General features: G+C 44.8%; 2 protein-coding genes across 3 annotated transcripts in view; one reads left to right on the plus strand and one right to left on the minus strand.

The window, feature by feature from the left end:
- Positions 1-13,300, minus strand: part of LOC136496003 (uncharacterized) — a 51,682-nt gene extending 38,382 nt beyond the window's left edge. The window contains exons 1-2 of the mRNA XM_066491758.1: positions 12,970-13,300; positions 11,780-12,349 (exon numbers count right to left, since the gene is read on the minus strand). Coding sequence (XP_066347855.1) covers positions 11,780-12,349; positions 12,970-13,300 — 901 coding nt within the window. The remainder of the gene's footprint in view (positions 1-11,779; positions 12,350-12,969) is intronic.
- A 2,186-nt stretch (positions 13,301-15,486) lies between these two features.
- Positions 15,487-24,880, plus strand: LOC136496975 (acyl-CoA hydrolase 2-like). Of its 2 annotated transcripts, XM_066492758.1 has the most exons (17): positions 15,491-15,730; positions 15,812-15,904; positions 16,385-16,452; positions 17,172-17,253; positions 17,384-17,430; positions 17,565-17,687; positions 17,994-18,071; positions 18,691-18,778; positions 19,339-19,451; positions 23,123-23,185; positions 23,260-23,315; positions 23,603-23,695; positions 23,864-23,920; positions 23,998-24,099; positions 24,192-24,240; positions 24,327-24,395; positions 24,486-24,880. In XM_066492758.1, the coding sequence occupies exons 1-17, from the start codon at positions 15,715-15,717 to the stop codon at positions 24,561-24,563; spliced, it is 1,275 nt and encodes a 424-aa protein (XP_066348855.1). In that variant the 5' UTR covers positions 15,491-15,714; the 3' UTR covers positions 24,564-24,880. The 2 variants fall into 2 exon arrangements, with proteins under 2 accessions (XP_066348854.1, XP_066348855.1); XM_066492757.1 differs by having other exon boundaries at positions 15,487-15,904.
- Positions 24,881-26,715: the final 1,835 nt, after the last annotated feature.

Genomic DNA, 26,715 nt, shown 5'->3' on the forward strand with positions numbered 1-26,715 from the left:
GGTGCCGACCTCTCTCCTAGCACTACAACGCCCAGGGACCCCTTAGCCACATCCCCCTCCATCCGACCCATGCCAGACTCCATCACCTAGGCTGCCAGCGGCGTGGGTCGCACCGGTACCTCAGGCACCACCATGATAGCGCTTGGATGTGACTCGCCTATCACAGCCGCCACCACATCCACCTAGGTTGGTGGGGTCATGACCGGCTATGTCGCACCCACCATGGTCGGTGCCATGAGCATGGTCGACAGCCCTGTCCACCCCATTGTTGGCAGCGGTGTCGCTGCCATCGCCCGCTGCTCGGCGACCTTCGAAGGCACCCCTTGGGCCCCCATGTCTGCCCATCCCACCGATGGCATGGGCAGCACCTATCCGGCCAGAGGCATGATCACACTGGCGCCGCTCCTGCCTAAAACGGGCGTGGCACCAGCCGACGGCTGCTGCCTCGCTTGGAGCGCAACGCTTTTCTTTGGCGCCAGCATCAAAGGATTACGTTGCCTCCCGACGCTGCAGGAAACAAAAACCATAAGTCATGATGAAATCCACCCAAAACAGAGGAAGTAGGGGAACTGATAACTTGCCTCAGCACCATCGGGAGACATACGTTTGGGGGTCCAACCCCCCAACCTTTGCTCCACCTCATCGGGGTGAGGCCACTTCGAGCCCGCCCCTGCTCCTAGGTAGAGGGGCTCACTCTCCTTGACTCTCAGGGCGCGGTAGCAGAGCCACCCACCTCTGCTGGCATCTCAGGCACGGCGGCGGAGCCACCCACCTCTGTTGACTCCTAAGGGAGGCCAACAGTACATCCTACCTTCACCGGCTACCCAGACGTACCCTCCCCTCCGTGGAATAGAAAGGGTCTGGACTCCTACAAGGGAGAACCACTACCTGTTAGTGCATCTTCATTCTCTAGCATGCCCCACTTGACATCGTCAGCTACCTCATTGTCGTTGTCGTTGTCATCATTATCATTATCGATGCTGTCAGTGTCCTCCCCCCGTTCCTACACTTGCAGCTTCTACTGCTTTTTCCTCCTCTTGTCCTCCTTCGCCTTCCTCAGTCACTCGCCCTCAGCGCGATTCACCGCCCTCATAGACGAATCCCTCAGCAACAGAGCCAGGTGATCCATGAAGATAAGGTCCCTCGACTGGTCCCGCCCCCCTCAAAGTTAGTATCAAGAGGTCGGGAAATCAATTGAAAAGGAGGTATAAGGAGGGGGAACTTACAAAGATGACATGGCCTGGTTCCAGCCACATCGGAGGATGCCCCGGTACCGGGAAGACAAAATCAAGGGGGGCACCTACGTTGTCCCATGAAGGCTCCATCACCTCCTTGATCCATTACGCAATCTCAGAGTTGGGAAGCGCCCCCTCGGGGAGCACCGTTTCATCGAACGACGCCTCAAGTGCCATCACATAAAGCAGGAGCACGCGTGTCATCAACGGTGCCACCCTCCTTTTGTGGTAGGCCCCAATGATGCCCAACCCCTTCAAGCTATTCTCCTTGAGGATCTGAATGGCGGTGATGTGGTCCTAGATTTTCTTCTTGTCCTTCTTCAGGACGCCCCACTTCCTCCACGACTCTGGGGCCTCTTCGATCAGGCACCCGGTAAACTCCGGTAGGAGGGCAGCGGCGTCGTTCTTAAGGTAGAACCACTATGAATGCCACCCCTTGTTGGATGTCGACAACCACATCGGTGGGTACTCATTGACCCAATTGTTCTAGAGCTAGATGCTAGCGCACCCCATCGGCATGTGCAACTCCTGCCTGCCGCCTTTCTCTTCTTCTAGAGGGTGATGACGAAGAAATACCTCCAGAGATCGAAGTGGGGGCTAATCCCTAGGAATCCCTCGCATAGGGTGACGAACGCTACCATGTGTTGGATCCCGTTGGGATTGAGGTGTTGCAACTCGATCTTGTAGTAATGCAGCAGCACCCGAAGAAATCTGTGGGTGGGGGTAGTGAACTCGCGCTCATGGAAGTGCATGAATGACATCATGTAGCCATCGGGCGGCGACGACAGATCCTCCTCACCGAGTAGCAGCCACTCTTCGACTGAGGTCCACGCGCAAAGAAGGTCATGATGGACGAGGCCCTCCATGCGCTGGAAGGTGATGTCAGAGTGGCACCATAGATCCATTGGAAGATGGGGGTGGGTGGATGCGAGCTCGACGGTGGTGGGGACACGGATGTGGGAAGCCTAGGTGATTTGGTGATGGCGGTTGCAGATGTGAAGGCAAGACGGCAAGGTATGAAACCCGGGTGGTGAACCCTTTGGTTTTATAGGGGCGATGGATGTGAGAAAACCAACGGTCTGCCTAGATCTCTGCGCCTGCCACTATCTGCCACAACGTCATGCCATGGGATATGCACACACAATCTTTGTCTGTTCCCTCGGAAAACTCACCAGACATTTCGCCTCTCCAGACAGGTCACGACTCATCACAAGTGCGAGGAATACAGATCTAAAAACACCTCTATGGCCCGTCTAGGCCCAGGAGCTCAAAGGTTGGCCCATTGATGGGTTCGACAATAGCTCTGGGCACCTTCAAGGTAAGGAAGTAGAAAGGGGTGGGTCCACTAGCGACCAGCACCCAGGCATTGTGGGCATCCTGACCCACATTCGAGTCTTGGTTAGATACGGTCCATGGTTTTTCCCTAAGGAAGGCAGAGAGCTCTCGGGACCGGTTGAACGGACCCGAGAACTATATGGATTGACCGTTGAGAATCTGAAGTCAGTCACCAGCTGGCCCTAGCCGAATCCCTGTGAACGGGATACTAGGGCCCCAATCAGGAAAGACCTTTTTCAAACCACCAAATCTCATGGCCATACTGAAATGTCCTAATGGCTAGAGGGGTGGGTGAATAGTCTATTAAAAATTTCTACAATAACACTTAACAAATCGGTTAGATAATTATAAGGCGAACCAAATGTTGCGATAGCCTACTAAAAATGCAAGCCACCTACTATAATTCTAGTTTATATAGTCTCTATCCACTTAATGGTTATGTCACTACACTAAGTTAGTGTACTCTCAAAGGCTAACTAAAGAGCAACACTAACCTAACTAACAAGCTCTCACAACTAGCTACACTAAAGAGCTTGATAACTAGTTTGCGGTAATGTAAAGAGAGAGATCAAGATGATTATACCGCCAAGTTGAGAAATAAACCAATCAATCACAAGAATCAATATCAATGAAGACCAATCACCTTAGAATCAAATGATGACACATTAATTTTTTATCGAGGTTCACTTGCTTGCCAGCAAGCTAGTCCTCATTGTGGCGATTCACTCACTTGGAGGTTCAAGCGCTAATTGGCATCACACGCCAAACCCTCAATAGGGTGCCGCACAACCAACACAAAATGAGGATCACGCAAGCCACGAGCAATTTACTAGAGTATCTTTTGGCTCTCTGCTGAGGAAAGGTCAAGAACCCCTCATAATTAACACGATCAGAGCCAAAGACAATCACCAACCTCCACTCGATGATCCTCGCTGCTCCAAGCCATCTAGGTGGCGGCAACCACTAAGAGTAACAAGCGAATCCCTCAGCGAAACACGAACACCAAGTGCCTCTAGATGCAAACACTCAAGCAATGCACTTGGATTCACTCATAATCTCACAAAAATGTTGAATCTATGATGGAGATGAGTGGGAGGGTGAAAGGTCCTAATGGCTAGAAGGGGGGTGAATAGCCTAATAAAAATTTCTACAACAACACTTAACCAAATGGTTAGACAATTATGAGGCGAAGCGAGTGTTGCACTAGCCTACTTAAAATGCAAGCCACCTACCACAATTCTAGTTTAGATAGTGTCTATTCACACAATAGCAAAGACACTATCCTATGTTAGTGTGCTCTCAAAGACTAACTAAAGAGCCATACCAACCAAGCAAGCAAGCTCTCACAACTAGCTACACTAAAGAGCTTGTCAACTAGTTTGTGGTAAAGTAAAGAGAGTGGTTAGGATAGTTATACCACCGTGTAAATGAAGAACCAATCAATCACAAAGATGAATAACAATAAAGACCAATCACCTCGGAATCAATGATGAAGACAATGATTTTTTACCGAGGTTCACTTGCTTGCCGGCAAGCTAGTCCTCGTTGTGGCGATTCACTCACTTGGAGGTTCACGCGCTAATTGGCTTCACACGCCAAACCCTCAATAGGGTGCCGCACAACCAACACAAGATGAGGATCACACAAGCCACGAGCAATCCACTAGAGTACCTTTTGGCGCTCCGCCGGGGAAAGGTCAAGAACCCCTCACAATCACCATGATCGGAGCCAGAGACAATCACCACCTCCGTTCGACGATCCTCGCTGCTCCAAACCGTCTAGGTGGCGGCAACCACCAAGAGTAACAAGCGAAATCCGTAGCGAAACACGATCACTAAGTGCCTCTAGATGCAATCACTCAAGCAATGCACTTGGATCACTCCCAATCTCACTATGATGATGAATCAATGATGTAGATGAGTGGGAGGGCTTTGGCTAGGCTCACAAGGTTGCTATGTCAATGAAAATGTGCAAGAAAACTACCCTTGAGCCGGCCATGGGGCTATAAATAGAGCCCCCATCAAATAGAGCCGTTATACCCCTTCACTGGGCAAAACGCGCTCTGACCGGACGCTCCGGTCAAACTGACCAGACGCTGGCCCTCAGCGTCCGGTCGCCCAATGGACGCCACGTGTCATCTCCTTCAAACGCTGTTCGTCAGATCCCAACGGTTATGACGCTGACCGGACGCTCCGGTCAAAACTGACCGGACGCTGAAGGCCCAGCGTCCGGTCGTTTCCAGTAAGCTTCCCGAGGCATGTTTTTTCAACCGGACGCGTCCGGTCCACCTTGACCGGACGCAGCCAGCGTCCGGTGCTCAACCCTTGCCTATTGTGCCGTCTGACAGCTCGACCGGACGCAGCCTTTTAGCGTCCGGTCGCTGAGTGACCCAGCGTCCGGTCAGTAGACCGACGCCAGCATCATTTCGACCAACTCTATTTCAACTCTAACTTCTTCACCCTTGCTCAAATGTGCCAATCACCAAGAATTTTGCATCCGGCGCAATAGAAAATAGACATTTCATTTTCCCGAAAGCGCCGAATCCCGCCGAGCTCAAATGTGCCAATCGCAAGCTCGGCGGGAGAGAGAGAGGGACCCAAACCCATCTCAACCCTACAACCACCTTGTGCACATGTGTTAGCATATTTTCACAAATATTATCAAGGATGTTAGCACTCCACTAGATCCTAAATGCATATGCAATAAGTTAGAGCATCTAGTGGCACTTTGATAACCGCATTCCGATACGAGTTTCACCCCTCTTAATAGTACGGCTATCAAACCTAAATGTGATCACACTCTCTAAGTGTCTTGATCACCAAAACAAAATAGCTCCTACAAGTTATACCTTTGCCTTGAGCTTTTTGTTTTTCTCTTTCTTCTCTTCAAGTTTAAGCCCTTGATCATCTCCATGCTATCACCATTGTCATGTTATGATCTTCATTAGCTTCTTCTACTTGAAGTGTGCTACCTATGTCATGATCACTTGATAAACTAGGTTAGCACTTAGGGTTTCATCAATTCACCAAAACCAAACTAGAGCTTTTAGAGGGCTTTGGATAAGCTCACAAGGTTGATATGCCAATGAAAAATGGCCAAGAGAGTGAGCTTGAGCCAGCCAAATGGTATTTATAGACATCCCAAACAATAGAGCCGTTCGCTCAATTATTGGGCTAACTGTGCATCGACCGGACGCGCAGGTCATGTGCATCGAACGCATAGGTCGTGTATATCAGACGTGTCCGATGTGGCGACCAGACGTGTCCGGTCGCTACCTGACCGTCACGTGTACAATTTCAAAATGAAGTAGTTGTTGCTGCCATATTCAATCTATGATCGGACGCACTGTTAGAAAATGACCGGACGCTGAGCCACAGCGTCGGGTCGAGTCCAGAGAGCTCCTAGGGCCAACCAGACATGTCCGATCACTTCGGACCGGACGTAGGAGACGCAGCGTCCACATCCGGTCGAGTCTAGAGAGCTCCAATAGCCGCTCTAGGCTAACCGAACGTGTCCGATCACTCCGAACCAGACGCTCCCAGCGTCCAATCAATTGTTACACTGAACATTGACTTCGCTGATTCGTCCGGTCGCTCTCTGCAATTTAGTACCAAGCCACATACCGGACACATCCGGTCACTCTATGACCAGCGCGACTAACTCCTTTTCAACTCTAACTTCTTCACCCTTGCTCAAATGTGCCAACCACCAAGTGTATAACCTTGTGCACATGTGTTAGCATATTTTCACAAACATTTTCAAGAGTGTTAGCACTCCACTAGATCCTAAATGCAAATGCAAAGAGTTAGAGCATCTAGTGGCACTTTGATAACCGCATTTCGATACGAGTTTCACCCTTCTTAATAGTATGTCTATCAAACCTAAATGTGATCACAATCGCTAAGTGTCTTGATCACCGAAACGAAAAGGCTCCTACCACTTATACCTTTGCCTTGAGCCTTTTGTTTTTCTTTTACTTCTTTTCCAAGTCCAAGCACTTGATCATCACCATGGCAACACCATCATCGTGTCATGATCTTTATTTGCTTCACCACTTGGGGTAGTTCTACCTATCTCATAATCACTTTGATAAACTAGGTTAGTACTTAGGGTTTCATCAATTCACCAAAACCAAACTAGAGCTTTCAATCTTCCCCTTTTTGGTAATTGATGACAACCGTTACACAAAGATATAAATTGAAATTTAATTGAATCCATGTTGCTTGTCCAAGCATATTTACCATGTGTAAAAGGATATGGACAAGTTTTATGAATCCCAAATGGTAGTAATTGCTCCCTCTACATATATGCTAAGAGTTTGGATTGTAGCTTGCACATATGCTTAGATAAGAAATATAGGAGACAATGTCTACCAAATGATGCTAAGGTATAAAAGATGGACCTTTGAAGCGTGGTACCAATTGGAGTGCACCAATATACCATCCTTAGCACCATTAGTAACTAGACATACATAAAAACTAGAATACCCCATGAGATCAACATTAGAAGTAAAGGTCTAGTTTTCATTATGTGAGCATGAGTCTAGTTACTTAAACCTATGCATGTTGGTTTTTTATTTCATCATCCAAACCTACAACTAGCATACATCACACAAGCATGGATATTGAAATTTAAAACTTGTGCCATGCAAGCAAACATATGAAATGCATATTCAAATACATCATATAAGTTTATGAGCTTGCTACCCCTACTTGTGTGCTCAAAATTTTAATTGATCCCCTTCCTTTGTCATATCTCTCCTCCTATGTCGAATTCTCCCCCTATCACTTATCTTTTCACTATCTTAGTACTATTTTTCCCTTAGCACTAATATGTTTGTTTTTCTCCCCTTTTGTCATCAATAACCACAAAGGCTTAAATTATAGGAAGGTTAGGATTATCAATGTCAATCAATGGGATGAGGATCATTTTTCTAAATTTGGTTCAATCTAGAATACTTGCCAAAGACATTTAACTCGGTTTGATCTAAGGATAAGCTTCTTCACACCTTCAAATAAGGGTTATCTTGTAACATATTGACTTAAACACTTATGGCTCATTTTCTAGATCAAACACTAGGTTTACAAGCCCACAAACATGGCATATGCTACCACTAGATAAAAATAAGCATAGAAGCAATACTGGTACCATACAATCATCAAATTTATTTGATTTTCATGAATGAGCCTATTGAATGTGAGAGATGACTAGATGCACTAAACATGTACTTAGCAAGGATGTATGCCATGCCAATCAACTTTTACCTTGAATTGCTCGAAGGAGAGGCATATCATATAAGTGGGGTGGTGCACCAACACATATTTGAGAAATCCAATATGTTCAACTCATTCCTTAGCTTGCAAAACCTTTTCTCATCCAATGGCTTGGTGAATATATCGACAAGTTGATCTTCGGTGCCTACACTCTCAATGCAAATATCCTATTTTTGTTGGTGATCTCTTATGAAATGGTGGCGGACATCAATGTGCTTTGTTCTTGCATGTTGAACCGGATTATTGGTCAACTTAATTGCACTCTCATTGTCACATAGCAATGGCACTTTCTTGAACTTGATTCCAAAGTTACTCAAAGTGGCCTTCATCCAAAGAATTTGTGCACAACAACTACCGATGGATATATATTTGGCTTCGGCGGTTGATAATGCAACACTATTTTTCTTATTTGATGACCATGAAACAAGTGATCTTCCCAACAATTAACATATGCCCGAGGTGCTCTTCCTTTCAACCTTGCATCCCTCATAATCCGAGTCAAAGTAACCAACTAGCTCAAACTTTGCTCCTTTGGGATACCACAAACCAATATTTTGTGCATGCTTCAAGTACCTCAATATTCTCTTTGTAGCCTTCAAATGACTTTCACTTGGTGAGGTTTGAAATCTTGCACACATACATACACTAAACATGACATCTGGTCTTGATGCAGTCACATAGAGTAGGCTTTCAATCATAGACCGATACAATTTTTGATCTACCATATTGCCACTTGCATCACTATCCAAGTTGCCATTTGTTCTCATTGGTGTACTAATAGCTTTACGATCACTCATGCTAAACTTCTTGATCATGTCCTTGATATACTTGCCTTGACTTACAAATGTATCATTCTTCAATTGCTTGATTTGAAGACCAAGGAAGTAACTTAACTCTCCAATCATGGACATCTCAAACTCATTAGCCATCATCTTTCCAAATTCTTCATAAAAGTCTTGATTGGTTGATCCAAATATGATGTCATCAACATAGATTTGTAATACAAATAAATATTTTCCAATCTTCTTGATGAAAAGAGCGGTGTCAACCTTGTCCATCATGAACCCTTTAGAGAGTAGAAAGTCCCACAATCTCTCACACCATGCTCTAGGTGCTTGCTTTAAGCCATACAATGCCATCTTCAACTTGTACACATGGTCAGGATTCTTGTCATCTACAAAACCAGGAGGTTGCTCAACATATACTTCTTCATTGATGTAACCATTGAGAAATGCACTCTTGACATCCATTTAATAGAGCTTGATGTTGTGAGCACAAGCATAGGCTAACAAGATTCTAATTGCTTCCAATCTAACAACCGGGGCATATGTTTCTCTAAAGTCAAAACCTTCAACTTGTGTATAGCCTTGTGCTACCAATCTTGCTTTGTTTCTTACTACTATTTCATCTTGATCTTGCTCATTTCTAAAGACCCATTTGGTTCCAATCACATTGTGTCCCTTTGGTCTCTACTAATTCCCATACTTGATTTCTTGTAAAATTATTTAATTCTTCATGCATAGCATTCACCCAATCAACATCTTTCAATGCTTCATCTATCATCTTTGGTTTAATGGATGACGCAAATGAGAAGTGTTCACAAAATAAAGCCAATCTTGATCTTGTTTATACACCTCTAGAAATATCACCAATTATAGTGTCCAATAGATGATCCCTTGTAATATTGGTTGGTTGGAGTATTGAAACTTGATTGCTTGCACTTGCTTTATCATTGGGTTGAAATGATGTACTAGCCACTTGATCTTGTTCATTATCATGAGAGCTACTTGTACTAGCTTGATTTATATCATCTTGCACATTTGAGTTAGGGAGCACTTGCACTTGATCATCTTTATCATCATTCACTTTCCAAGGTCTTAATTCACCAACATCCATGTTCTTCATGGCATTTGAAAGTTGAATGCCTCTAACATCTTCCAAGTTCTCATTCTCTTCTTGTGAACCTTTGGTTTCATCAAATTCAACATCATGAACTTCCTCAAGAGTACCGCTATCCAAATTCCAAACTCTATATGCTTTGCTAGTGGTTGAGTATCCAAGTAGGAATCCTTCATCATATTTCTTATCAAACTTACCCAATCTAGTGCCTTTCTTCAAGATATAACATTTGCAACCAAAGACCAAAAAATATGCAATGTTGGGCTTTCTATCATTCAAGAGCTCATATGATGCCTTCTCTTTCAATGGGTGATAATAGAGGCAGTTGCTACAATAGCAAGCCGTGTTGATAGCTTTTGCCCAAAAAGATTGACTCATATTGTACTCACTAAGCATAGACCTTGCCATATCAATGAGTGTTCTATTCTTTCTCTCAACAAGGCCATTTGATTATGGAGTGTACTTGGCCGAGAATTGATGTCTAATTCTAAATTCATCACATAACTCATCAATTCTAACGTTCTTGAACTCACTACCATTGTCACTTCTAACTCTCTTGATGGTTGTTTCAAACTCATTGTGAATGCCCTTGATAACTGATTTGAATATTGCAAACATATCACTTTTATCCACTAGAAAGAATACCCATGTGTATCTAGTATAATCATCCACTATTACAAAGCCATATTTCTTACCACCAATGCTAGTGTATTGTGTTGGCCCAAACAAATCCATGTGTAATAACTCAAATGCTTTACTAGTGCTCATCATGCTTTTCTTAGGATGAGTGTTTCCAACTTGTTTTCCGGCTTGACAAGAGCTACAAAGCTTGTCTTTTTTAAACACAACATCTTTCAAGCCTCTAAGCAAGTCATGCTTAACCAATCTATTTAATTGTTTCATTTCAAGATGACCAAGTCTTCTATACCATAACTAACCCATGCTAGACTTAGTAAACAAACATGTAGATAATTTAGCTTCACTAGCATTGAAATCAACCAAGTATAGATTCCTATATCTAAAGCCTTTGAAGATAAAATTAGAGCCATCTACACTTATGATCTCTACATCATCTACCCCAAATATGTATTTGAATCCAAGATCATATAATTGAACCATAGATAGCAAATTAAAGTTCAAACTCTCTATTAGCAACACATTGGATATGCTTATGTCATTGGATATTGCAATCTTATCAAGCCCTTTGACCTTGCCTTTGCCATTATCATCAAATGTGATACTATCATAATCATCATTGTCATTAGTGTTGATTGAGTTGAACATTTTTGCATCACCGGTCATGTGTTGAGTGCACCTACTATCAAGAACCCAATGCCTTCCTCTGACTTTATAATTGACCTATAAAAGAAAATTAATTCTTTTTAGGTACACAAACTTGTTTGGGTCCTTGAAGGTTAGTGACCAAGCTCTTTGGCATCCAAATGGCTTTCTTCTTTGAGCCCATCCATAGTTTACCAATGAACTTAGCCTTGACACCATTTATACCTTTGGTAAGCACATAGAAAGAATCAAGCTTAATAGAGGATACATTAGCTTGTGACTTCTTGTTCATGCACGTTTGATCTACATGACCAACTTGCTTGCAACTAGTGCAAAATCAACCATTGTTCTTCACAAAACTAGTCTTGCGAGGAGCAAAGGCTGCCTTGCCTTTCTTGGGGGTATAGCCCAATCTCTCTTTGTAGAGAGAAGCTCTTTAGCTACCCAAGCACATAAGCAAACAGTCGTCACCGCCATAGGCCTTAGCCAAGGTGTGAATGAGCTTATTAATCTCCTTCTTAAGGGTCTTAATCTCAACCATTAGTGAGGCATCACAAGTGAAACCAACACTACTAGATGAGGTGGAAGTAGAAGTACTACAAGAAGGGTTAGTGGGAGCAACAATGATAGGCATATATAATGATTCATCAATTAGGTTACAAGTTAAGCCTACATTGCAAGTCTCAACATGTTTTTTTTTATTTTGCTCATCAAGCAAAGAGGAATGAGCCTTTTCAAGCTTCTTGTGAGCCTTGCCAAGCTTCTCATGAGCTTCCTCTAGCCTTTTCACCATCCCGGCATCGCAGAGTAACTTGGCGGCCTCCCAGAAGCGCCCGTTCTCCCTGTCAAGTTCGGCCAGCATCGCGATCTCCTCGGCCAGCTCCTTCAGCTCCTCCACGGACGCGCCACGGAACGCCGTGAGCGCGCACCGGCGCGCCCCGCGGAGAGACTCCACGAGCATGTCGACGCGCCGGGGGCGCCCCTCGGCGAACCGTATCGCGGCTCTGAGCCTGCCCTGCTGGAGGAGGAACGCGGCCTCCTTCGCCTCCTCCTCCTCTGCCCTAGTCAGCGATGCGGTAGGAGGCACCGGCGACGGCGGCGGCGGCGACGACGCGGGCCGCGCCGCGGCCGACGCCACTCGGACCCCGTCGGCCTCCCTGCGGCGCGCGAGGCAGCGGAGCCGCTCGGACCGGACCGAGACGATGCCCGGGAGGATGCCGCGGGAGAGCTCGCGGTCCAGCTTCTTGCGCCACACGAACGCGCCGAGGCCGCGTGCCGCCAGCTTCTCTGAGACCGAGGCGGCGTGGCGGCGGACGGCGGACGGCGCTACGCAGCGCGTTGGACGGCTGCGTGGCCTCCCACTCCTCGCTCGCGATCGCGGGGGAGGCGGCGCGGGGCATCGTCATCGGCGGCGCGAGATCGAATCAAAAGCTCGGAGGTCGCGGGGCCCGAATGGCCCGGATTCATCAAATCTCTACTATTGAAAAGAGCCAAATGTCATCGTCACCGCTAAACTAATCGGCCCCCCTCCGCGCTAATCCCCCGCCCCCCGCTCCCTCTATCACGCGTTCGCGTAACCGCCGCCCCCGCAAGACGCGAAGCTCGCCCCCGCGGCCCGCGCACGACGCCCAGCTCCTTCCCTCCTGCCCGCACAACCGCAGCTGCTTCACCCAGTTCGAAGCCACGCCTCCCAAGTCTCTCGTGCGGGGACGGGGAAAGAAAAGCTCGGGGAAGCGGCGGCGGCGCGCTCCCGTGCGGCGAGGCAGGTGTTGCAATCCCGCTCTCTGCGCGCTGCTGCTGCTGGGGAACGTCCGTGTCGCGCTCGTCGTCTCCCTGCCACGTCGCGCTTCGCCGTCGTCTCGCTGCGCCTTAGCACAGCAGCAGCCGGTGGGCCGGCTCCGGTGCCGCGTCGCGCGAGCCGACCGCCGGCCCGTTCCCCGTCGCACCGGATCTCAAAACTGGCGAATCGAGCGGCGCGTCCAGGCGCGCGCACTCGGTCGCCTCGCCGTCGTCGCCGGCCGCTCGAGCTTCCCCGCACCAGTCCGCGCTTCCCCTGGAGCCCGACACCGGCGGCCGTCCGAAGCTCCGCGCGTCGAGGCGAGGTTGAAGACGGCGACAGCCAGGCGAGCGACCTGTCCATCCGCAGTTGCCTTCTCGACCTTGCCCGGCCCCCGCCTCACCTGCGCTAGCACTCTCCTTCGCGCCGCCGAGTCCGACGAACCGCCCGCACGCCAACGCCGCCGGCCACCAGCTCGTGCGCAACCTCAGCGTCCGCATCGTGTCGACGCTTCCCGCCTCAGCCACACCGTCGTCCCAACCGCACGCCGTAGCCCCAGCCGCACCTCCGCGCCACTGAGCCCAACGAGTCCCTCGCCGCTGAGCCCAACGAGTCCACCGCCGCTGAGCCCGAGTACACAAGGATCTGCTCGTCTACAACATGGCCGAGCTCATGGACGAACATGTAATATCAAGTTGTTAACACCGCCCACTCCAATTGGTTGCTCAATTATTATTATCTCTGTATGGCCTGTAAATCAGATAGGCTGTATTGCAGTGTATTGCATCCGAGATAAGAACTGTGGTCTGTGCACAAGAATTTCTCTACCAATTGGTCCGGAGCACGGAGTGGAGTCCACAAATCTTTGTTTTTGTCAAGGTTGTTTCAATGGCTGTCATTAGCAGGGTCGGTGCCACCAGGCACTATTTTAATGTGCAGGGAAAGCAACTGTTGTAATTTTTTTTATGCATGAACAGGTCATTATGATGCCCATTTTATTTCAAACTCCCAATCGAGCACAATATAACCTACAATAAGAGCAATGCAGTTATTGTAATGCAGGAGTACTATCTACTTGCATGCTGCTGGTGGGTTTTCAGACTCTTTGTGGCCATACTCATATGTTGAAGAGTTTGGGACTAACTTTTTGCAAGTTTATTGAGGTTGTGTTTAATAGGAGTAACTGCTTTATTGCAATTGAACAATTTTTTTACCATGTACCAAAGTAAGTGATTGGTTTTTATGAACCGGTGAATTGAGGTATAAAAAACATATGAGTTACTGATTGGTTTGCTGCTTTGCTCATAAGTGAGTATATTAATATCCAAAATAATTTGTTCTTTTGTGGGTTAGCTCTCAAGTTTGCAAACAAACCTTCTTTAAATGGACCATTTCCCATTAACCTTTTCACTCTATTTTTCCCAAATCCCAGGATTATATTGCTGGTCGCTATCGACAAGTCCGCATCAAGCTCCAACATACTGTACCATGAGGTAATACTGTCACTGGCAATATTTCGATTTTATTGACAACCGAATTAAATATTAGAATAAGAGAATCATTCTTCTCCTATTTTGATGCTGCTGCTGGCTGCTGCCACATGTTAAGGAATTTCAATTTCAACATCAGCATGCCTCTAATGCCAAGTTCGCATGGAAACATTTTTTCTTGATTGGAAAGACTGAGAAAAAAAGAGGGCTCATCAACACCTTCTCTAAATCATAGAGACCAAGCCCTCCCGTCTCTTGCTGCACAATTTACTCAAATGTATGTGCAACTGTGCTGGTTATCACTTATCCAAATGACCTTCAAGGCTGAAACACACACAAAAAAGAGTGATTAAATAGGCTTCAGGAGGGGATTGGATGAGGAGAACAAGGGCTAGCAACATTCAGAGTAAAGCAGATCAAAGCACACTAGACCGTAGCCACGTATCCAGTAAAGGAGATTGGGTGTGCACATGTATGCCTGACAGACACCATCAGGTTCTCTATATAAAAAGCAATCCATGCCACACTATCACATTATTAATTTTGAGACAACAAGCATCCCAATTATCTACTTAAACTAAGCATATTTAATTCAGTTGCATAGAAATATATGTCCTCTGCAATGTCTGCCCTTTTATCACTAGTTTGTGCAGCAACGTGATCTTAATTATTGCCTCCATATTTACTCCACCAGTCCTAAAAATAAGTGTCGTTACAAGTATTCATACCGGTCAAACTTTCTTAAGTATGACTAGATTTATAAAAAATATTAGCGATATGTGTATCTACAAATAAGTTTATTATAAAAATAGATTTAGCTATCTATCTTATATACTAACTTTATACTATATAAATACTAGGTTATATTTATTTATGTAGTTGATTAAATTTAAAAGTGTTCAACCCCTCGAGAACAAAAATAACACTTACTACGTATTTTAGAAGGGAGGTTATTTATTTATGCACGTGGGACCGCGATCCAAGTGTACTAGCAAGTGGCGGAGTAATCCATTCCTCTGTCACTACTCACTCGCAAATGCAATCACACCAGCGCTCCTCTAAAATTTCCACTGACAAGACGGCCCCCGGGGCCCCGTCTCCAGCGCGCACATCAGAGGCCCACTAGTCATGTCCACCCCTACCCTGACACGGAGGGCCCGCACGTCGCCCCAACCACGCGCACAAATTGGAGTCTCTCTCCTCGTTCAGTTTTGTTCTCCTCTCGTCTCCGTCTCCACCTTCCCCACGACCACGAGTTCCACGGCCAACTAATCTCTGCTCTCCCTCACTCTTCTCCGCGTCTTTAAATCCGAGAACAATTTTTTTTGTCCGCGTCCTCCTCCGCCCTGACGCCCTCACCGTAGACGCCTCGCTGTCCCGACCGCCAACACCCCCTGCTCGCCGTTGCTGCAGCCGCGCAGGCGATGGATCGTGAAGAAGGTAAAGCAACGCCAGCGCGGACCTCGCCGAATTTGGGAGCGATTCTGGCTAATCTGGGGCCTGGTTGCCATTGGTGTGCAGTGACCGAGTTCCTGGGGCAGGTGCCCCTCCTGCAGTGCCTCCCGGGTTCCTCCATCCGCAGAATCGCCGAGGCCGTCGAGGTCAGGAACTACGGTACGTACCTAGCGCGTCCGCGGGCGCTACTGTGTGCCAGCAGGCTGGATCGATTGGCCGTTTGATCGGTTTCCTGGCTTACTCTGTTTGTCTGTTTGTCTACGGAAGTATGATATGCGTGTCAGTTTGTGCTTTCGGAAATCGACGTGCTCTCGGAGTGAGTACCTGACTTTGTGCTAAGCTCACAAAGTATTTGCGACTTGCGAGTGTTAATTGTTAGTCTACGAGATCACAACAAAATTCAAGTTTCAGATGTAAACCAATGTGAGCATACCTCTGCGAGAAACAGGGTGATTAGTCCATAATGAATTGGTTATGTTTAAGTTTAATTTAATTTTATTTTTTTTACCCTTTGCGCCTGCTTAATGTGCTCCCATTATATAAGGCTCTACTGGTCAAATAAGATTTTATTTTTCTGTCATTGAATGTGATCTAGCGTCAAGATGAATCATATTTGGCTCTGATACTGGTACTTTGCAGAACCTGGTGACTATGTCGCTCGCGAAGGTGAACCTGTTGATGGCCTTTACATCATATTGGATGGTCAGGTAAAGTTTATGCAAATTCTTACTTTTGTTGGTTCTATGCATACAAATACAACTTAGATGGCTGAGCTAAAGAGTTATATGCACTAAACGTTTCTTGTAATGTACCTTTGCACCTCATGCTTACCACCCATCTTCTGAGCTGATGCTTCATTGAATCTGCACTGGCGCAAATAAATGTTCACAAAAAAAACTTCTATACATTCTTTCCACCCATCTTTGGCGTTGATGATTATTTGACTCTGCACTGGTGCGCAGAAGGCTAGTACCACTGCATGGAGATATCACATCAGTAATTGGGTACTCATTTGAAACAGGTGGACCATATAATTTAGCCTGACTTTTCTTTCTACATTGATTGCTAGTAGACTGCAAAAGAACAACTTTTATAACAATGCTTGTTTGTTTTGTTCTTTGGGTGAAAGACTTAGACTTCACTGAATGAAGAACAGTTTTTATAATAATGATCTTATGTTCCTGATCTTCCATAGCCTTTCCTGCCCTAACTGTATTACATTGTTAATTTGTCTTGCTGCTGCGTTCATACCTTTAACTCGTTATTTTACAATTGCTTTGATATGTGTTAGAATCAATTAGAAAATATGCAGGAATTACATGTACCTTTGATATTTACCATAGTGGGAGTGGGGGCAGAGGCTGATTCTATTTTTAGCAGTAATAATACTTTCTGCTACGTGAATGACATCCTCATTATCTTGAAGGCTGAAGTTTCTGCACCTGCGAATGCTGAAGAAGCCAACCGCCCAGACTATGTGTTAAATAAATACGACTACTTTGGTTACGGTAAGACATTTGCTGTCATGATAATTTGGTTTAATTCTGTTCAAACTCATTCTGCATGAAAAAGATATAAAACAGTGATGTCTTATGTGATTTCATTTCATTAACACTGATGCTTTGCATTATTTTGTAGGAAGTAATAGTTCTGTTCATCAAGTAAATGTTGTTGCACTATCAAAGGTGCTTATTTCAAAGTCCCACTTTTAACTTATCATTTCTTTAGCTGTAGGATTCTCTTTTCTGAGTGAACACTTGATTTATGGCTTTTCCAGATAAGTATAACCATCTCTTGCTTATTGTTGGCACTATTGCAGCTGACCTGCTTCATATTGCCCAATCAATATGGACATTTGTTACAACCAAAAACAATTTGGAATGCGGAGGAAACACCTGAACATTCTTTGCTGGAACAAATTTTGCACTTAGAACCACTAGAAGTAAGTATAATGTAAGACAGTATCTATGATGTTTTAATCCATTGTGCAACAAATGGATTTAAGGCTGGCAGTGGAATCATATTGTTCCCATTTGAAGACTAACCTTGTGCTTTTAACTCACCATATACTTTGATTTACATCGCCTAAAATAAACAAACATGAGAGCAGACATGGATTTCAGAGATTTGCATGGTTGCATTTTCTTGATTTGCTGTTAAAAGGACAAACATGATAAATATAGTGTCATATTAATTTTTTGCATTGAGTTCCCTTGTCTTGCTCACCACAATTCTTTTGTCTTTTTAGGTCGATATCTTCCGTGGGTTTACTTTGCCAGAAGCTCCAACTTTTAGGCAAGTTTTTGGAGGACAATTCATTGGACAGGCACTTTTCAACCACCCTTGCTTACTTTCTAGATCTGATAACTATATGTATTTGACCTCTTCCTTTTACTACTGAATTCTAGCTCATCATTTTGCTTTCAAGTACAAATTTGTGAATTACCGAGTCAATAACTAAAAATAAACTACTTTACACATGCTTCCTCTACTTCCCATAGTCGTGGGTTGGATTTAAGAACATTTCCATGAAACCGATTATTCAGGAACAAATATACATATTATATTTAAAATTCTAGTCCTTGTCAGCTTCCTTCCAGACATTCCATTGTGCCGTATTGTCTTATTTATTATGATATGACTATCTCCTTCATGATCTATTCACTTGATATGTTGCTAAGCGCCACAGGGTGACAATAAGAAGATATAAGAAATCATTGCTTAGGTGTCTTTTGAGTACCTGTAGGAAGTTTGAGTCAGAATAATCCCCATTTTGAGTTCAGTTATGTCAACTCCCTTGCTGCTGACAGTTGGTATCTTTTGGATAAATGTATTTCTGTATGCTCTATGTTTTTCTCAGTAAAGGCTGGGGATCCTTGTAAAAGGAATACATGATCTCAGTATGTTGTAACCACCAACTAGTTCTTATGTTTGATCTCGTGTAGGCACTAGCAGCAGCATCCAAGACTGTTGATTGTCTAAAAATGGTGCACAGTTTGCATGCAATTTTTCTTGTTGCTGGAGACAATAACAGTAAGGTTTCCTAAAGCTATGTGATCTTTTGCCAACGTTAATTTGGCCAACCAAATGTAATCTGAGAACCAGTAATCTATCAGTTCATAAGGACTCTGTATCACTAGAAGCTTTTAGTTTGGGCTTAGCTGGGGCTTCTATTTTATTCCTTTTCGTTTCATGTAATATCATGATTCAGTTGCGTAACAGTTTTTTTTTTTTTTGAAAGTAAAGGCTCTGCCGCTCAATTACGATGGAAAAAAGAGTTTTATGTACAAGGGCCAAATACAACGGTCATAGGACCAAATCACAAATAGCCACTGCTCTCACACTTATTGTTTTACCCCGCAAAGCACATGGCCCTACGCAAATCAGAAAAGAGGCTGATATTTGGTGTAATCTATCCCATTCAACCTAGCACAGCATAAGATCTGCTCAGGCAACTCTTCAGCTTTAGGAGTCTGATACCCATACAGCATATTTCTGGATTTGTAGTAAGCTGGGATAATTAGTGCACTTTCTTTTAATCTAAAAAAGAAGTTTGATGCTCATGGCTGTCTTTGATTTGTCCTCTTGTGTAGTGCCAATAATATATCAAGTTCATCGGGCACGTGATGGATCCAGCTTTGCCACAAGAAAAGTGGAGGCAAAGCAGAAGGGACTAGTTGTATTCACCTTGATTGCTTCTTTCCAGGTGCTTATACTTCTGTAAATGATAATATTTGAAACTTCTTTGGGCAGACTAAATAATTTATACAAACCTGTACCAGTTATGATTCTCATTTTTCAATCTTTCGAACTTGAAAAGACCTCTGCCTTGTTCACGCTGAGAATTTGTGAGTTAGAAGGTCAATGATTATTTTGAACCTTGTATCTCCCAAAATGCTGCATCAAGTCACTGTTCCTTTGGTTATTTTCAATGGTACTGTTGGTCCAAACTGTTATCATTACTTAACTTAAGATTAATTGAAAAAACATGAACTGTTGGATAGAAAATGGCTCCTTATAGCCCTTGCACACCTTACTAAAATTTATGTTCATTAAGCCCACAACTTTATGGTATATCTCCATCAGATACCAATCAATATCATCATTAGTCTCAATAGCTTCTAGACAATATCGTTCCTGGTCTCAATTTGATTAGTACAGTTGCTTATGATCTACGGATAAATTGTTTTGTGGTACAATTTTTTTCTCGAACACGCAGGAGAGCTGCGTATCATTGTATTAATAGAAGAAAAAGAGAGTCATACATAGACCCGACCCCCCCCCCCCCCCCCCACACACACACACCACACCACTACATAGACACTGGATCACCGGTTAAGAAAGACAAAAAGACGACCCTACAGCAGTCCATTAGACTGATCCTCCAGCAGAGAGCAGGGAAATTCTCTTGGCTCCTGCTAGGCTCCACCAATGAGCCTCTTCCCTAGCCAGAGCCAGAGCCAAGTTAACATTTGGGGTTGCCCCATTAAAAACACAATCATTTCTATGTCGCCAGATGCTCCAGGCTCCCAAAATGACTAGGGAATTCAGACCCAACCTATAATCTCCACTAGCAGCACTATCAACTTTTCTCCACCAATTATCAAAGGATTGGTCAGAAGGTTGAGGAGCAAGTGCTGCAAAACCAAAGCTGCGACAGGAGGGACAACCAAAAGTCTCTTGAGAATACACAGCCCACAAGAAGATGTTGAATGTCCTCCCCCTCTTGATCACATAGAAGGCACTGATCTGGATGAGGGAGCCCCCTCTTTGCCAATCTGTCCGCTGTCCAACATCTATTATGAGCGACAAGCCACATGAAAAATTTGCATTTGTGGGGGGGGGGGGGGGGGGGCAGGATTTCCATATTCTCTCATAAGGTTCAAAGAAGATTGCACCCTGAAAAAGCGTATCATAGGCGCTCTTTGCTGTATATTTTCCTGAAGTAGATAGCCTCCAGATGTGCTTATCAGGAATTTCCTCATTTAGCTCCACACCATTCAGGATATCCCAAAGTTCAAGATACTCAATCAAGGCAGTTGAACCGATCTCACCTTGTATGTCCTCTGTCCATTTTTCCCCAGTTAGTGCTTCCAACACAGTACGTCTACTTGACCTTTTAGGAACCAGTGCATATACCAGAGCGATGTCCTGGATTCTTTTGCCATCTAACCATTTGTCCTCCCAAAAGAGTGTATTGGATCCATTTCCAACTTCAGTTATTACAGCCACAGAGATGAGGCCATCTACCTCTCTACTGACTTGGATAGGTAGATTTGCCCACGGTTTGCTGGGCTCACTCCGCTTGAGCCACGGCCATCGTGCTTTTAAGGCGATACTCAAAGCCTTCAGATCAGCAACCCCAAGACCACCTAGTTCTCGGGAGCGGCACACTTTAGGCCAGGCAATGAGACAGTGACCACCCTTTGCCTCTTTTCGGCCTCTCCACAGGAAGGCCCTTCTGATCTTGTCAATGGCTTTGAAAGCCCAAGGTGGGAGATCTGTTGCCATGGCCACATAAATCAGGATTCCTGTGAGAACATACTGCACTTGAATAACTCTACCAGCTCGGGTCATCAAATCAGCCTTCCACCCAGGAAGCTGATCTGCAATTCTGTCAATGATGGGTTGGACCTGCTCCTTAGCCAGCTTCTTGATGGTCAGGGGGAGACCCAAATATTTGCAAGGGAAATCCAGCATCTCACAGGGCAACAGATTCTGAATGAGGGCCAGATTTTCCTCAGCACAATGGATTGGTAGCACATTACTTTTTTGAACATTGGTCCTAAGGCCAGATGCTTCACCAAATAAATCCAGTAGCTGTAAAGACAAATTGATATCTGCTGCATTAGGCTGAAGGAAAATGGCTACATCGTCAGCATATAAGGAGATTCTGTGCTGGATAGGCCTACTGGATAAAGGCTGTAGCAGCCCAACTTCAGAAGCCCTTGTGAACATCTGATTTAACACATCCATAACAAGAATAAAGAGCATAGGAGATAGCGGATCTCCCTGTCTCAGTCCCCTTCTGTGCAAAATACCTTCTCCTGGGATGCCATTCAAGAGAACTTGGGTGGATGAAGATGATAAGAGGCCACAAATCATGTCACACCAGCGAGAACCGAAACCCAATTTTCTAAGCACCTCCAAAAGGAAGGCCCAAGACACTGAGTCAAAAGCTTTGGTAATGTCAAGCTTCAGGGGAATTCTGGGCTGCTTTTGAGAGTGTAGGAATTTAACTGTCTGCTGGACCATCATGAAATTACTTTGAATGAACCTTTTTTTGATGAAAGCACTTTGATTGGAGGACACCATCTCATCCAGCCGACCTGCAAGCCTATTAGCCAGGATTTTGGTCACAAGTTTGGCGAAGCTGTGAACCAAGCTAATTGGCCTATAATCCTTGACTTGAACAGCATTAGTCTTTTTTGGAATCAGAGTAATGTATGCAGAATTCAGTTTCTGGAGGTTTCTGAAATTTCCAGTCCAAAGAAAATGAACTGCTGCCATCACATCATTCTTGATAATTGTCCAGCAACTTTTATAAAATCTGCCAGTGAACCCATCCTGTCCAGGAGCCTTATCAGGTGGCATCTCCTTTATGGTGTTCCACACTTATTCTGAAAAAGGCAAATCCAAAGCTTCAAGATCAAAGCCGGGGCTGCCAAGGGTGTCCAGATTGATAGTTCTCCCTCTAGCGCACTCAGTCCCAATGAGATTGTCATAAAAATCTAGAACAGCAGCTGCCTTATCCTCATGCTTTGTGATAACCTGATCTCCAACATGCAATTTGGGGATGAAATTCTTCTTTTTTCTATATCTTGCAATTTTGATGAAAAAGCCTTGTGTTGGCATCCCCATCCTTTAGCCAATTTATCCTGGACCTGAGTCTTGATATTGTTCTCAGCAGGGAAGATAGCTCCAGTGAATGCTTCTTGAGATTATTACGTAGCCATAATTCATTAGGCTGAAGAGGCCTGCTTTCTTGAGCAATATCAAGTTGGTGGACGATTTCTTTTGCCAGAAGCAATTGGGACTTGAAGTGACCAAATTTCTTCTGACTCCAGCTCTGTAACCCTCTGGCAGTTGCCTTGAGTTTCAAAGCAAGGGTATCAAGTGGACAGGTTCTAGGCTGTACAGTGTCCCAAGCATCCTTCACTACTTCTAGAAAACCATCCAGAGAGGGCCAGAAAGCTTCGAAATGAAATCTTTTCTTGCAGCCAATGATATCCTGCAGCCCAAGGATCAGGCCTGTTTTGTGGTACAATTGCTAGAATATATACTGCTAGGTTGAAATTTTTAGGACTGCAAAGGTCAGCCTTGTGAAATGTCACTGTGAATTTGGTCTGAATATCTGTTCAACTGATTCTCTTGCAGAAGGAAGAAGTGGGTTTTGAGCATCAGGCTGCAATCATGCCTGATGTTCCTCCTCCAGAACAGGCAAGGATTTTTCTCTCTTTCCTTTGATATATGTGGAAGAAAAAAACAGATATCTAATAAGCAATCAAATGCAGCTCCTTAATCTGGAGGAGATACGAGAAAGACGGCTTACGGATCCACGCTTCCCATCGTAATTTTTCTGACTTCCTATCATATAGTTCGATGGTTACTAAATTAATGATGTTCTCAGGTTATTAATTGGTTTAACCATCAAACCATAGCCTTCGCCCTTCAGGATTTACTTCCATTGTGCCATTGAAAAGAATTATTTTTCAAATGGATCTACCTTATTGTTGATGCGGCAAGTTGGATAGCACATTTATAATATCAAATATTATTTTTAAGGAAACAAATTAAATATTGTTCATCTCTATCATTCGGTACTTGGTAGACAATTGAATGTTTATTCATCTGCAGCCAATATAGGAACTTGGCTGCTAAAAAGAAGTTTACTCCTTGGCCCATAGAAATGAGATTCTGTGAAGATTCAGCATCTCAACATAAACCAAGGTATCCACATACTTCTTTTTCCCTAGATGCAACCTATTCATATTTTTTTGTTTAAGTTATATTAATCCTGCAGATCCTGGTTTCCTCCAAAGCAAGATTTTCCCCTTTCTATCCTTTTATATTAGTAAAAATAGTTATGATTCAGTAATGCGTCTGATTCTTTTTCAGCTTAAACTACTGGTTTAGAGCTCGGGGAAAACTTTCAGACGACCAAGCTCTACATAGGTTAGTCATTAGATCACCATACACTATCTTTCATCATTTCTTATGCTTGCACATAATGTTATTCTGCAATACTACAGATGTGTTGTAGCATATGCTTCGGATCTACTATATTCTGGTGTGAGCCTTAACCCTCATCGTGAAAAGGGTTTGAAGACATACTCGCTCAGTCTTGATCATTCGTATGTAACATTCACTCAGTATAGTGCTTCGGACAATCATCACTTTTAGCAAATTTTCGTTTGTTCTTACGGCTGCATGTTACTGTCTGTAGCATCTGGTTCCACAAACCTGTGAAGGCTGACGAATGGTTGCTATATGTGGTAAGCGATTGACCGATTGTACATCTGTTCATCGATACAGATGAGCCCATGCGAGATACTAATGTACACATTGCTCCCATGAACAGATCGAGAGCCCATCTGCGCACGGTGGTCGGGGTTTCGTCACTGGACGCATGTTCAACAGGCAAGGAGAGGTATGGATTCGTCTGAGCTCTGATTCTGCTTCTGCACCTGTTCGTGAGAGTTGGGACCCAAGTAATTATATTTTCTTCTGGAATGCACAGCTTATCATGTCACTGACCCAAGAGGCGTTGATTAGAAGGGAGAAGCCACGAGGACCAAATCCGAGGCCGAAGCTTTGAGAGATGCACCATCCTTCTAATTTGGTTTAGATATTTACGAATTCACAAGCAAAAATGTACAATATCAACCGTGGAGCAGCTTAATGGAAAACCTGGAATTTCTAAAGCACCCTTTTAGGTGTTCTCTTAGTTCTATTTTTTTTCATGGAGCAGAGTTTGTAGCGCTGCACCTATTTAGCTGAAAAACATGAGTGGTGCAGTCAAACATGCCCTTAGTGCTCGCTCCTTTCTCTTTCTGGAGTATAATACGTGGTTACATCCTAAGTACTTTTTTTGATACGAAAAGGGGAAGGAAAACAATATTTGGTTGTGCAATATATATACTCAATATATGTGTAGTGGCAGTCGTAGGTAACTTTCAGTGAATCAATAGTGCCAAGAAATGTCTCATTTTTTGGCCTGTTTGTTTAACTTTCTGGCATCAAAAGTCAAAGCTATGTTTATAGATTTTTCAGATCCAAAACTACCTTTGCCACTTGAATCTGGTCTGGAGGTACTTTATCAAGTATAGAATGATGAAACCTAAAGGCTAAACCAAGAGGCCACTTGAGTTGAGCTTAACTCGAGAACCCCTGATTTGGCAAAGAAGCACCTATGGGAAACAAAAAAAAAACCTTGAAATAGAGTAAATGAGAGAGGATGAGCAAAGTAAGAAATGAGACCAAAGAAGTAGAAATTACAATGGGAATGGTAACGAATCAAACCTCCATAATCACTAGCAGCGCTTCAACTATCCTTCAACGCTGGCAAACCTTTGGTTTGGATTAAGGCTAGGGTTTGGATTTGAGGACGACATTTGTGTGCACCAACTTTAAATGGGATGGTCGATTGTCATTGTGATCCCGACGACAGTGGTGTGTGGGTGTAACAGGGCGTGGCGAAGGCGACGCCACTAGGGTGGTAGACTAGTAGTGGAGGCTGGTTGGGGAGCGTTGGTTTCAAGGGGCGTCAAATTTGTAGCAATTAGCGGGGTGGCGGTGGAGGGCAACATTGACGGTGGTAGAGGTGGGGAAGAGTGGGATATGGAAGCGAGGGAAGGTTCTTGCCATCTTCATACCGGTTAGTAGAGAGACAACTGACATTGGGGCCACGTGAGGGCCAAAGACGAGGGGGCATGTTCTCGTCAGTGTTGGATTGGGAGGGGCGACGATGGAGGTGGGGCAACATGAAAGGAGGACAGAGAATCGTGAAGAAGACACACGAGTGGTGTCGGTGGGGATACGTCAACATACTAGCGGGGGCTAACTTAATAATGATTGGTGGTGGGTTCGAAGGGTCAAATATTGCAGAGGGGGGGGGGGGGGGGGGGGGCACACATAGGTGCAATCAGATTGAACTATTAACCGGTTGCATCATGTGTTATGTTAGAATTAGTCCTTCCTGCAATGCATGACACACACTCTTAATTATTGCCTATTTGCCTCCAGGCTTATTTTATTTATTTATAGCCATGCGACAGCGATCCAAGTGTACTGCCAAATGCAGCATGGATACGCGGATATGGCTATTTCTCAGAAAACACGATACGTGGATACGTTTTACTATTTTATAATAAAATAAACAATAATGTAAATTAAAATTGTGAAAGTGTAAAATTTGAGTAATCACTAATTATTAGTTTAGTACATACAATCATATATGATACTGTTCATCGCTAGATCACCTCGTAGGTTTCTTAGTTTTCACAGGAGATTCAAGTCCAAGTATACTGGATGAATGCAGAAGTATATAGAGTACATCAAGAATGAAAAGGGGTGTACTCATGGGAGGTCGGCGCAAGCTAGCTTTGCTGCTGAGTGCTGAATCGTCCTGTTCTCTGCATCTCTCCCCGTCTCCCCTGTATCGTGGGAGCTAGCCGCGTCCGTAGCGGACTGGTGGGGTGCTCCCCAGCGCAGTGCTCCCTGGCACGATGACCTGGAGGACGAGAGGTCGATTTGCGCGGGAGGCGGCGCGAGGGGACGGGGCCTCGTCGTCGACGACCGGCGAGCTGCGGCGCATCTCCTGCGCGAGAGCGGGGGTTCGTCGCCGGCGGCCAGCGAGTGGTGGCACATCTCTTGCACGGGAGGCGGCGCGCGCGTGGAGCCGTGCAGGCGTCGCCGCGTCGGGCTAGGGGCGTCGCAACTCGCGACAGGGGAGCGTTGGCTTTCTCGTT

Source organism: Miscanthus floridulus, chromosome 12 (assembly GCF_019320115.1).
Source record: "Miscanthus floridulus cultivar M001 chromosome 12, ASM1932011v1, whole genome shotgun sequence".
Taxonomy (NCBI): Eukaryota; Viridiplantae; Streptophyta; class Magnoliopsida; order Poales; family Poaceae; genus Miscanthus; species Miscanthus floridulus.

What these genes read in the sequence shown, in the direction of transcription:
- LOC136496975 (XM_066492757.1), top strand. Translation starts at nt 15,715, where the DNA reads ATGGATCGTGAAGAAGGTAAAGCAACGCCAGCGCGGACCTCGCCGAAT. An exon ending in CCTTGATTGCTTCTTTCCAG is followed by an intron (nt 19,452 to 23,122) that starts GTGCTTATACTT and finishes ATTCTCTTGCAG; the next exon opens with AAGGAAGAAGTGGGTTTTGA. An exon ending in ACGAATGGTTGCTATATGTG is followed by an intron (nt 24,241 to 24,326) that starts GTAAGCGATTGA and finishes TCCCATGAACAG; the next exon opens with ATCGAGAGCCCATCTGCGCA.